The 13,202-nt window shown below is 44.8% G+C and overlaps 2 protein-coding genes across 4 annotated transcripts in view; one reads left to right on the top strand and one right to left on the bottom strand.

Moving 5' to 3' along the window:
• Positions 1 to 13,202, top strand: part of LOC126298210 (regucalcin-like) — a 403,275-nt gene that overhangs the window by 126,342 nt on the left and 263,731 nt on the right. The gene's annotated exons all lie outside the window — the stretch shown is intronic.
• The window catches only part of LOC126298213 (regucalcin-like), an 81,543-nt gene that overhangs the window by 22,904 nt on the left and 45,437 nt on the right, over positions 1 to 13,202 (bottom strand). For all 3 annotated transcript variants that reach the window (XM_049989519.1, XM_049989521.1, XM_049989520.1), the window contains exon 2: positions 12,268 to 12,437. In XM_049989519.1, the coding sequence (XP_049845476.1) occupies positions 12,268 to 12,427 (160 nt within the window). In that variant the 5' untranslated portion in view covers positions 12,428 to 12,437. The remainder of the gene's footprint in view (positions 1 to 12,267; positions 12,438 to 13,202) is intronic.

Below are 13,202 nucleotides of genomic sequence, written 5' to 3'. Positions count from 1 at the left end.
AAGATGGGCTAAAATTTACAGACGCGCGAAATTTGGCACGTACTTCGATGCGAGATGCCTTTAATAGGTTCCACAACGAAACATTGTCTCGAAATTTAGTAGAAAATCCGAAGAAATTCTGGTCGTATGTAAAGTACACAAGCGGCAAGACGCAGTCAATACCTTCGCTGCGCAGTGCCGATGGTACTGTTATCGACGACTGTGCCGCTAAAGCAGAGTTATTGAACGCAGTTTTCCGAAATTCCTTCACCAGGGAAGACGAATGGAATATTCCAGAATTTGAAACACGAACATCTGCTAGCATGAGTTTCTTAGAAGTAGATACCTTAGGGGTTGCGAAGCAACTCAAATCGCTTGATACGGGCAAGTCTTCAGGTCCAGATTGTATACCGATTAGGTTCCTTTCAGATTACGCTGATACTATAGCTCCCTACTTAGCACTCATATACAACCGCTCGCTCACCGATAGATCTGTACCTACAGATTGGAAAATTGCGCAGGTCGCATCAGTGTTCAAGAAGGGTAGTAGGAGTAATCCATTTAACTACAGACCTATATCATTGACGTCGGTTTGCAGTAGGGTTTTGGAGCATATACTGTATTCAAACATTATGAATCACCTCGAAGGGAACGATCTATTGACACGTAATCAGCATGGCTTCAGAAAACATCGCTCTTGTGCAACGCAGCTAGCTCTATATTCGCACGAAGTAATGGCCGCTATCGACAGGGGATCTCAAGTTGATTCCGTATTTCTAGATTTCCGGAAAGCTTTTGACACCGTTCCTCACAAGCGACTTCTAATCAAGCTGCGGAGCTATGGGGTATCGTCTCAGTTGTGCGACTGGATTCGTGATTTCCTGTCAGTAAGGTCGCAGTTCGTAGTAATAGACGGCAAATCATCGAGTAAAACTGAAGTGATATCAGGTGTTCCCCAGGGAAGCGTCCTGGGACCTCTACTGTTCCTGATCTATATAAATGACCTGGGTGACAATCTGAGCAGTTCTCTTAGACTGTTCGCAGATGATGTTGTAATTTACCGTCTAGTAAGGTCATCCGAAGACCAGTATCAGCTGCAAAGCGATTTAGAAAAGATTGCTGTATGGTGTGTCAGGTGGCAGTTGACGCTAAATAACGAAAAGTGTGAGATGACCCACATGAGTTCCAAAAGAAATCCGTTGGAATTCGATTACTCGATAAATAGTACAATTCTCAAAGCTGTCAATTCAACTAAGTACCTGGGTGTTAAAATTACGAACAACTTCAGTTGGAAGGACCACATAGATAATATTGTCGGGAAGGCGAGCGAAAGGTTGCGTTTCATTGGCAGGACACTTAGAAGATGCAACAAGTCTACTAAAGAGACAGCTTACACTACACTCGTTCGTCCTCTGTTAGAATATTGCTGCGCGGTGTGGGATCCTTACCAGGTGGGATTGAAGGAGGACATCGAGAGGGTGCAAAGAAGGGCAGCTCGTTTTGTATTATCGCGTTATAGGGGAGAGAGTGTGGCAGATATGATACACGAGTTGGGATGGAAGTCATTACAGCATAGACGTTTTTCGTCGCGGCGAGACCTTTTTACGAAATTTCAGTCACCAACTTTCTCTTCCGAATGCGAAAATATTTTGTTGAGCCCAACCTACATAGGTAGGAATGATCATCAAAATAAAATAAGAGAAATCAGAGCTCGAACAGAAAGGTTTGGTGTTCGTTTTTCCCGCTCGCTGTTCGGGAGAGGAATAGTAGAGAGATAGTATGATTGTGGTTCGATGAACCCTCTGCCAAGCACTTAAATGTGAATTGCAGAGTAGTCATGTAGATGTAGATGTAGATGTAGACGTCCACCCGGCCTCCCGCATGCCCACTATACGCCCTCGCTCAAAGTCCGTCAACTGCACATACGGTTCACTTCCACGCTGTCGCGGCATGCTACCAGTGTTAAAGACTGCGATGGAGCTCCGTATGCCATGGCAAACTGGCTGACACTGACGGCGGCGCTGCACAAATGCTGCGCAGCTAGCGCCATTCGACGGCCAACACCGCGGTTCCTGGTGTGTCCGCTGTGCCGTGCGTGTGATCATTGCTTGTACAGCCCTCTCGCAGTGTCCGGAGCAAGTATGGTGGGTCTGACACACCGGTGTCAATGTGTTCTTTTTTCCATTTCCAGGAGTGTAGTTTGGAAATGGTTTTACGAACACTTTTATTGCATTTCCATTTTTCTGTGAGAGATTTTGGCAGTCCCATTTGTTGTACAGAGAATAAAGGAGTAGTAATATTCTGCTTCCAAATGTGTATCGATATTCATGCATCTGAAAATTATCGAAATTACTTACATTTGTCATGTATGTATGATGATGATGATAACGAGGATGATGATTTCATGATTAGAGCGCACGACGACTTGGTAATTAGCGACGCTGTTATTATTACTTGAAAACGAATATGGCTGAAATACGAGGTACATCCAGGAAGGAAGTTCCATTTGTATTTCCTTCCGCAGCAGCGCTACAATAGCAGCTTAGCGCATGCTCAGTAATTGCTTTGAGCCAAGAAGAAGGAAATGATATCATTTTGAGTTCTGTCTGCGGCGTTTATGCTATATAGTGCTTGTTTAGAATGGAGAAGTTGACTGAAAATCCCACTGCTTGCGACAATAGATACTCATTAGTTTTCTGAATGTGAAGGGCGCTTTACAAGTCGACACTCTTCTACAGATTTTCGAGGTTTAACGGAGAAAATGCGATGAGTGATTCTGTAGTGGGGAGATGAGTCCGAGATTTCAATGAAGGGCGTGATTAAGTGCTCGATGACAAACAAAATAGATGTCCATGCCTGGTCAATGAGCATCTCGGCAGTGGATTAAACTTTTGAGACGTTACGGCGCCGACCGGTGTGGCCTTGCGATTCTAGGCGTTTCAGTCTGGAACCGCGTGACCGCTGCCTCGGGCATGGATGTATGTGATGTCCTTAAGTTAGTTAGGTTTAGGTAGTTCTAAGTTCTAGGGGACTGATGACCACAGATGTTAAGTCCCATTGTGCTCAGAACCATTTGAACACGTTACAGCGAAGATGGTGATGATTTTCTACACAAGGTAGCGTCCGGAGACTGAAACAATAATCAGTGGAATGGAGGAACACTGCGGCGCATGTAAAGACTAAAGCGAAGCAAGTCTTCACATCTCGAAAAGTCATGAGCTCATTCTTTTGTGATAGACACGCCATCCTACTGGCGAATTTTTTATCACTAGGTGAAACAATCAATGCAAATGTTTACTGTTAGATGCTTAACGGTATTATTTTCATTCATGGCAATGCCCGACCTCACACTGTGGCAAGACACTACAAATCTTGCAGGAATTTGGCTAGAGCCCAAAGGAAGAAAGGAAGAAAGGAAGAATGATGTGCTGCTTCAGAAAGATTATCGATATTCATCCAACTAAAAATTATCGAAATTACCTACATTTGTCCCCAAAGTATCATGGTGATGATGATGATAATGATGATGATGATGATTATGGTCGCCGGGATGGCCGAGCGGTTCTACGCGCTACAGTCTGGAACCGCGTAACAGCTATGGTCGCAGGTTCGAATCTTGCCTCGGGCATGGATGTTTGTGATGTCCTTAGGTTAGTTAGGTTAAAGTAGTTCTAAGTTCTAGGGGACTGATGACCTTAGAAGTTAAGACCCATAGTGCTCAGAACCATTTGATGATGACTATGGCATGATGAGTTCATGTTTATGGTACACGACGACTTGGTTACTAATGTTGGTGCTCTTATTACTTTGAAACGATTTTGGTTAAAATGCGAGGTACATCCAGAAAGTAAGTTCCCTCTAGATTTCTTTCCGCAAGAGCGCTAGAGTCGCAGTTTGGTGTATATGCGGTAGTTGTCCTGATTCCTTGCAGCGTAACTAACTTTGATTCCACCGTTGTACACAGCAACCGTACACTATACGGAAGGAGAGGCACACAGTAGTCAGTCACAATCCCATTAGCTTTTGTTATTCTCGCAAATGTAGATTTTGGCTATAAATAGCCGTCTTCAGTGCATTTCCGTTGTATTTCAACAGACTCGCCGCAGTTTATGTCACTATACGTTCTTACAGGTGTATATGCAGAAGGACACCTCAGTGTGTCTAACAATTACTAGAGCGTAGGTACACACATCATAAATACTTTATTTTTTATAGAGTGTACGCTACAAATACATCATAAAACTTTTCTCGCATGATAAGGCTGAGAAACAAACGATGAAGAAGTATTGGATGTGAGTGACGTACAGTGTAGTGATTCACTGAACTTCCAAGTAATTATAAATTGAAGGATTTCTTAGGCTGTCCATGTAGCATTTAGCTCTGAGCACTATGGGACTTAACATCTGAGGTCATCAGTCCCCTAGAACTTAGAACTACTTAAACCTAACTAATCTAAGGGCATCACACACATCCATGCCTGAGGCAGGATTCGAACCTGCGACCGTAGCGTGTCCATGTAGCAGCACTGCCTACACTCGTTGCCTACGGTTTGCCTTTTCATTTCTTGCTACACCCGCGCCTTACCAAAGCACTCCGTCTTCAGGCCACAAGTGGCCTACCAGGACCATCCGACCGCCGTGTTATCCTCAGAGGAGGATGCGGATAGGAGGGGCGTGGGGTCAGCACACAGCTCTCCCGGTCGTTATGATGGTATTCTTGACCGAAACCGCTACTATTCGGTCGAGTAGCTCCTCAACTGGCATCACGCGGTTGAGAGCACCCCGAAAAACGGCAACAGCGCATGGCGGCTGGATGGTCACCCATCCAATAGCCGGCCACGCCCAACAGCGCTCAACTTCGGTGAACTCACGGAAACCGGTGTATCCACTACGATAAGGCCGTTTCCCGCCCGGAGTCAACAGAATCTTCGAACATAAACTTTGTTTTAACAGTTTGGAAAATGTTGGTGATTTTCTTCATAGCTATGTATTGTTGTAACACTTCTTGTATAAATCGGTCTGTGCATTCAAACATCGATCGACGAACTACTTCTTGAATCGTTAATCCAGGGCCATAAGCTCTACCGCCCGACATTGTTTTATTTATCTTACTACGTACTCGTCGTTCAGTTTTAATGTACATATCATTGAATTTTTTTAGTGCCAAAAGTAACAGCATTGTCTATAACTGTGGTTCATTTTACCACTAAAAGCTCATTCAGGACTTTTTACCTTGGAAAATCCTTTATCCAGATTCAGTTTTGGAGACTGTTGACATTGTTGGACTAAATTTACTTCCTCCATTATCGTGTGTCAAAAGCTGATGTAGGTCAAAAAGGTAAAATTATGTAAAGCTGGAAGGAGAAGGCTTGCTGCATATGTAGTATCAAGATTTGCATATCTTCTAAAGCGCTCGCAATTGTTTCCCCGTTTTCTTTTATGAGCGTAACTCAATTATAATGAGCACCGCAGCGAGTATCAGACAGCCGTTTCAAACTTTTTCTTGTTTTTTTTTTCTACAAGTAATTCCCCTGTATATGCAACAGACGAAAACAATGAATATAACTTACAGTTCCATGACACGTGACGCCAGAGGGAACACATGTGGATGCATGAACTCTACAAAGATTTAAGGAAAGATTAGCACAGGGACTGAACAGAACTTTTGGAATGAGTTTTCGAATTTTTCGTTGCAATCTCCCATGTACACATGAGATGGATGCGGCATTGACATCCAGCACATCTCTTCCCAGGGGCTGTTGAATAACCTTTGCCATACTCTCTGTAGTATTTCCCGGCATAAAAAAAAACGTTAAAACCCGTTTCTCTATGGTTAATTCCTGGGTATAAAGTCTAGATGACTCTAGCGTGCCGGCCGGGGTGGCCGATCGGTTCTAGGCGCTGCAGTCTAGGACCGCGCGACCACTACGGTCGCAGGTTCGAACCTTTCCTCAGGCATGCATGTGTGTTATGTCCTTAGGTTAGTTAGGTTTAAGTAGTTCTAAGTTCTAGGGGACTGATGAACATAAGTCCCATAGTGCTCAGACCCATTCGATTTTTTTTTTTTTTTTTTTTTTTTTTTACTCTAGCGTTGACGTCGATGTCTACAGTTGGTAAAAGGTAAAAACCGTTGCTCAATGCTCAAATCTGGATGACTCTACTCTGTTTCATCTAGTTGGATTTGCATAGTCACACAATAAACTATGTAATAATAATGCATAAACTTTAAAGACATAATTTTTAGAATGCAATATTTAGTTAAAATACTAACAGATGACTGGTAAGCTCTTCACTGCATTTACGGGCGTATTTTTAAACCGCACTTTAGTACACCTGGCATGGATATCAAAAACCGTTTAACGTAGAATAATTGCGTCTGGCAGAAAACTGGTTATCATTGCACAGTTCTTAAGTTTCATGCAACTTTTTACAAAAATAATTCCAAAACTTCTTAACACACTCATTGACAGTTGCCATGGTCTGATAATAGATAAGCAGGTAATTGTGTTCATATTTTGCTTACGTACAGGGCTTAGAACTCCAATTCGCCTCTTGTTTACTAAAAGTATTTTGATCTTGTTTGGGATTTGATTAAAAATGTGCTGGTCTCGGTGGGGGTGGGCTCCAAATCTCGAGGCCATAAAGATTTGGAGGCCACGCAAGACCAGAGGCCCGGGGCAGGCCGCCCCCTCTGCCACCTCCACCCACCGCCCCCCTCTCCACCCACCCCCCATCCCTCTTAGTCCACTACTGCCACAAGGTTCGAATCCTGGCGAAGGTAAGATCGACAAGCCCAATCACACTACACGTGCGCCGAAGTATGCTATTTGGAGACGTCACATGTTCTACATTTAGTCATTCACTTTTCTGGTATTCCCCTATACTGCAACATCAAAAAGTAGTTGTGCAACATAAACTGAAGTTACACTACTGGCCATTAAAATTGCTACACCAAGGAGAAATGCAGATGATAGACGAGTATTCATTGGACAAATATATTATACTAGAACTGCCATGTGATTACATTTTCATGCAATTTGGCTGCGTAGATCCTGACAAAACAGTACCCAGAACAACCACCTCTGGGCGTAATAACGGCCTTGATGCGCTTGGGCATTGAGTCAAACAGAGCTTGGATGGCGTGTACAAGTACATTTGCCCATGCAGCTTCAACACGATACCACAGTTCATCAAGAGTAGTGACTGCCGTAATGTGACGAGCCAGTTGCTCGGCCACCATTGACCAGACGTTTTCAGTTGGTGAGAGATCTGGAGAATGTGCTGGCCAGGGCAGCAGTCGAACATTTTCTGTATCCAGAAAGGCTCGTACAGGACGTGCAAAATGCGGCCGTGCATTATGCTGCTGAAATGTAAGGTTTCGCAGGGAACGAATGAAGGGTCGTAACACATCTGAAATGTAACGTCCACTGTTCAAAGTGCCGTCAGTGCGAACAAGAAGTGACCGAGACGAGTAACCATTGGCACCCCATACCATCACGCCGGGTGATACGTCAGTATGGCGATGACGAATACACGCTTCCAATGTGCGTTCACCGCGATGTCACCAAACACGGATGCGACCATCTTGATGCCATTCGTGCAACCAGGTTCGTCGTTGAGTACACCATCGCAGGACCTCCTGTCTGTGATACAGCGTCAAGGGTAACCGCAGCCATGGTCGCCGAGCTGATAGTCCATGCTGCTGCAAACGTCGTCGAACTGTTCGTGCAGATGGTTGTTGTCTTGCAAACGTCCCCATCTGTTGACTCAGGGATCGAGACGTGGCTGCACGATCAGTTACAGCCATGCGGATAAGATATCTGTCATCTCGACTGCTAGTGATAAGAGGCCGTTGGGATCCAGCACGGCGTTCCGTATTACCCTCCTGAACCCACCGATTCCATATTCTGCTAACAGTCATTGGATCTCGACCAACAAGAGCAGCAATGTCGCGATACGATAAACCGCAATCGCGATAGGCTACAATCCGACCTTTATCAGAGACGGAAACGTGATGGTACGCATTTCTTCTCCTTACACGAGGCATCACAACAACGTTTCACCACGCAACGCCGGTCAACTGCTGTTTGTGTATGAGAAATTGGTTGGAAACTCTCCTCATGTCAGCACGTTGTAGGTGTCGCCAACCTTGTGTGAATGCCCTGAAAAGCCAATCATTTTCATATCGCAGCAACTTCTTCCTGTCGGTTAAATTTCGCGTCTGTAGCACGTCATCTTCGTGGTGTAGCAAATTTAATGGCCAGTAGTGTAGTAGGCGCGTTTCTACATCTGAAAGATGATGTCCATTCAGATTTCGCGTCAGTCGTATAAGAGTGGCGCTAAATCCAAATCAGGTTTGCATGTAATACACACTGTAATGGTCGTGGGCGTTAATGTTTTTGAGGCTGGACGTGGTGAGTCGAGAAAGCCCTGAAGGCGACAAAGACGCCATAATCAATACGTCACTGAGTTTGAGCGAGGTCGTCTACGAGAACCCTGATGTCCCTTCTGCGATTTTGTAGGCATACTTGGCAGCAATGTAGCCACTGTACATGATTTCTAGCAGTGATGGTCGCAGGAATGTACTGTGGCAAAAAGACTGGTTTCCGAACGGACACGTGGCACCACGGAGAGGGAAGACCATCGTATTCGGCGTATGGTTCTGGTACATCATACTACATCTGCAGCAGCAATATGAGCAGCAGTTGGCACCACAGTGACACAAGGAAATGTTAGAAATCGGTTACTTCAAGGAAAGCTCCGAGGCAGTCGACCTGGAGTGTGCATTCCACTGACCTCAAATCACCGCCATTTGCGACTTCAATGATGTCACGCTAGAGTTCATTGGAGGGTAGAGTAAAGGTCTGTTATGTTTCCTGATGAAACCTGTTCCTGCATCGGTGCCAGTGACGGCCGTGTGTTGGTTAGGAGGAGGGCGAGTTGGGGGCCTGCAACCAACCTGTCTGCTTGCTAGACACGCAGGAACTACAGCTGAAGTTATGGTGACGGGTGCCAGTTCGTAATGACAGCAGGAGCACTTTTGTATGATAGCAGGAGCAATCACATGCACCGTGGCTGCAAATCTCTGCATCAGTCTGGTGGTTCGACCTGTTGTGCTGCCATTGATGAACAGCATTCCTGGGGGTGTTTTCCAACGGGACAACACTCGATCACATACCGCTGTTGTAACACAACATGCTCTACAGAGTGTCGACATGTTGCCTTGACCTGCTCGATCACAAGATCTGTTTACAATCGAGCATATGTGGGACATCATCGGACAGCTCCCAGCGTCATCCACAAACGGCATTAACCGTCCCTGTATTGACAGTGCAAATGAACAGGTACGGAACTCCATCCCACAATCTGACATCCAGCACCTGTACAACACAATGCATGCTTGTTTGCGTTCAACATTCTGGCGGTGACAACGGTTATTAATGTACCAGAATTTAACATTTCCAATGACTTATCTCGCGCTTACATTGACCACTTAAATATGTTACCTAGACAAATGTATTCCTGAAATTTTATTACTCTGTATTAATTATTTTTGGAGCTGCGATTTTTTTCCGTCGGTGTATATTGTGGTTCCCTCATTTCAAATACTTGTGACTGAAGGATAACTGTACATTTAGTCCTACAAGAAACAATTATTAGCAGGTATATAAGTTACTTTCATTACCATATCTCTTCTTATATATGGAGCGATTTAGAGAAATTACAGAAAACCTAAAGGCGGGTGGCCGCACGCGGATTTAAACCGTCGCCCTCCTGAATGGGAGTCCACGTCCCTAGTTACAGTGCTGGAGCATGCTCAAGTGTTTCGGAGCACACAGTTCAGGGCACAGTGTTGAAGAAAGAGTTCCGCAGCAGACGGCATTTCAACACAATGACATCCTCAGTTAAGATTCAAGTGGGCCTCGTTGGGTGAATCACGTTTTTTGTTACACCAAGGCAGTATTACGCTAAGGAAGACATTCAGCCGACCTGTGGTAGTAATCTAAGGCACAATGGCAGCTGCGGACTGTGTGAATATTATCACGCAGCACGTGCATTACTTAAAGTTTGATGTGTTCCTTGACGGCGCTGGTATCTTTCAGCGGAACAATTGTCCGTGTTATAAGCCTAGAGTTGTGCAAGACAGTGGTTTGTGGAGCGTGCCAGCCCCGTTACAGACTTTGAGGACTTCGAAAGGGGACTGAATACATAATATTTTGAATAGAAACCCACGTCCGGAAACGTCGTCCAACGACGCTACAGAGCGTGGCACCTGTAAATGCATGTATGTACAGGGTGAGTCAGGGATGATGCCAAAAACTTTCTAGGGTGATGAAGAAGGGTAAATGTATCAATCTGAGGTAAGGGTTCCTATACCGCAAACAAACGAGTCGAAAGTTATTAGCGAAAACCGTTCTGATACCTCTGACAGTTGAATACATGTACTGGTACTGTTGTTGCTAAGATTGTAGGGTAGGAGCTTTCACATTTGGTAGCATGGATCAAAAGAAGAAAAAATTTGTAGTAAACATGGGCTTTAAAATGCATACCTTAAGAGCTATGAGCACTTGTTCAACAGAGGAGATGAACAAGCCTTCATAGCTCCTCATGTATGCACTTCAGAAACCATGGTTCAGATGGTTCAAATGGCTCTGAGCACTATGGGACTTAACATCTGAGGTCATCAGTCCCCTAGAACTTAGAACTACTTAAACGTAACTAACCTACGGACATCACACACATCCATGCCAGAGGCAGGATACGAACCTGCGACCGTAGCGCAGACTGAAGCGCCTAGAACCGCTCGGCCACACCGGCCGGCAAAGAAACCATGTTTACAGGATATTTTTTCTTTGTTTCTCTTTACTGCAACCTCTGGAAGTTGCCTACCCAACAATCTTAGCAATAACAGTGTATTTTGTACTGAACCGGGGACCTAGAAACGACGGAGAGGTTTCGTTCCGCAATAGCCCTCAGTGGTTCATAACCCCACAACAGGTCACAGCAGTCCACCCACCCCACCGCCGCCCCTCACTGAATTCAGGGATTCAGGGTTATTATGCGGTTCGGCCCCCTGTGGACCCCACGGGAATGTCTCATACCAGACGAGTGTAGCCCCAAATGTTTGCCTGGGAGAGTAATTATAGTGTACGCATACGTGGAGACTGTTTGCGCAGCAATCGCCGACATAGTGTAAGTGAGGCGGAATATGGGGAACCAGCCCGCATTCGCCGAGGCAGATGGAAAACCGCCTTAAAAACCATCCACAGGCTGGCTGGCATACCGGAGCTCGACACTAATCCGCCGGGCGGATTCGTGCCGGGGACCGGCACACCTTTCCGCTCGGGAAGCAGCGCGTTAGACCGGGCGGCTAGCTGGGCGGGCAGCAACAACAGTATACCAGTACATGTATTCCACTGTCAGAGGTACCAGAACGCTTTTCGCTTAGAACTTTCCACTCGTTTGTTTCTGGTACTGGGACCCTCACCTTGAACTGATACATTTATCCTTCTGTATCATCGTTGAAAGTTTGTAACATCGTCAAGGAATCATCCTTATGACTCTCTGTAGCATCACTGGATGATGTTCCCACTCATGGGCTCCTATTCAGGCTATTAAGTACCCGCTCCCCTCTCCAAGTCCTAGAAGTTTGTAATGGGAATTTCCAAACACCCTGCAGAAAACACCAGCCCGTAATTTACGGGAATTGCATTACTGTGCGTAGACGTCTGGTGCCACATACCTCCAGAAACCAACCAATGTTTTGTAGCTTCCATGCCACGCTGAATCGCTGTCGTACTGTGTTACAAGAAGCTACTAAGCATGTGCTCATAATGTTTTGGCTCATCAATAAATACCGGGTCAACGGGCAAAGTATAACAATAACGGTCAAAGGAAGCACTTCTGTTGCGTAGGAAGTTTTATTAATATACTGATGACTAGTTTCGGAAAGATCGTCCATTAACAAATCATCCATGTACGTAAGTCATGCGCTGCAATCAGAAGTGCATTACAAGCCATAAAATTTGTAAACGTGGCGCTATACCACGTAGCCTCAACATATGAACATCGCTCTATGTGGCCTGTAATGCATGTCTGGTTGTAACGCAAGACTTACGTACACGGATGATTTGATGATGGACGAGCTGTCGAAGCTAGTCATCAGTGTATCAATAAAACTTCATACCCAACTTAGGACGGTTCTTTTAACAGATAGTGTAACCACATAACAGCTGCTGATCTGTTCAACCCCAGCTTGCTGGAGATACAAGAGTAAATTAGAACTTACCGAAATTGACGGTCACTTCAGTACGAGTCGCCGGGTCATACTTATGAACTCGCATTCCGTCGATGTCGACGAAGTACAAGACTTTCTTGTCTGTGTCCCAGTGTGGCCCCTCTCCTAATCTGCAGGGTTTGGAAATCTTCTCCACCGTCACTGGAGACATTATGCTCTGGCTGTAAAGTACAGAAAAACACAGTTTAATCAGCGGGAAGGGGGCTCGGTGACATAAAACTGAATGGCAAATAGGATCAACTTGATATTACAACAAGAAGACAGTTTTTAACACTGAAAAGGAAGAATGGTTTGAGCCAATTTTGGGCACTGTTAGGCAGTGCTCTGGTCTCTAAAATTGTCTTCGTGTAGCAGTTCCTGGTCAGTTTGCCCTCACTACCTACGAATCGAGGTCACACGTTGTATTCAATCATGCCACACTGTTCAACAGTACATGCTGCCAGATTCCAGAGTAGTATCTAAAAGGTACAATGGCACACTATAGCCGCGAAATAGACGAAAGTGAACTAAAATAAAAGTTAATGCCGCTCTCCTGTTTGTATATGTCAGAAGGAGGAGAAAATGAGAAAAAAAGAAAAGGGGCTTTGTGAATGTGTTCTTTTTTTTTAAGTAAGTCAACTGCTTCCGAAACTTCAGCTCGTGAGCGGATGTTGGGTACAATATTTTTCCAGAAATTCACCAAAATGTCGAGACTCGATTTTGAATATATTGTATAGACAATTTGTCAGGGAACTGGTAAGACCAGTATCAATATGAGAGACTGTACCAAACTGACAATCACCTTTTGGCTGCTGATGATTCTTAGAGAAGTTTGATGTACGCGTTTAAAAGACTTCTCATCGATATGTCCCTTAGTATGAAAAGTTTGGACCACTTTAGTAGAATGACTTAACTAATTTGTTAAGGTACGTTTGAAATAACTACAA

The sequence above is a fragment of the Schistocerca gregaria genome, chromosome X, assembly GCF_023897955.1.
Source record: "Schistocerca gregaria isolate iqSchGreg1 chromosome X, iqSchGreg1.2, whole genome shotgun sequence".
NCBI lineage: Eukaryota > Metazoa > Arthropoda > Insecta > Orthoptera > Acrididae > Schistocerca > Schistocerca gregaria.
This window is presented reverse-complemented; position numbering and strand designations above follow the sequence as displayed.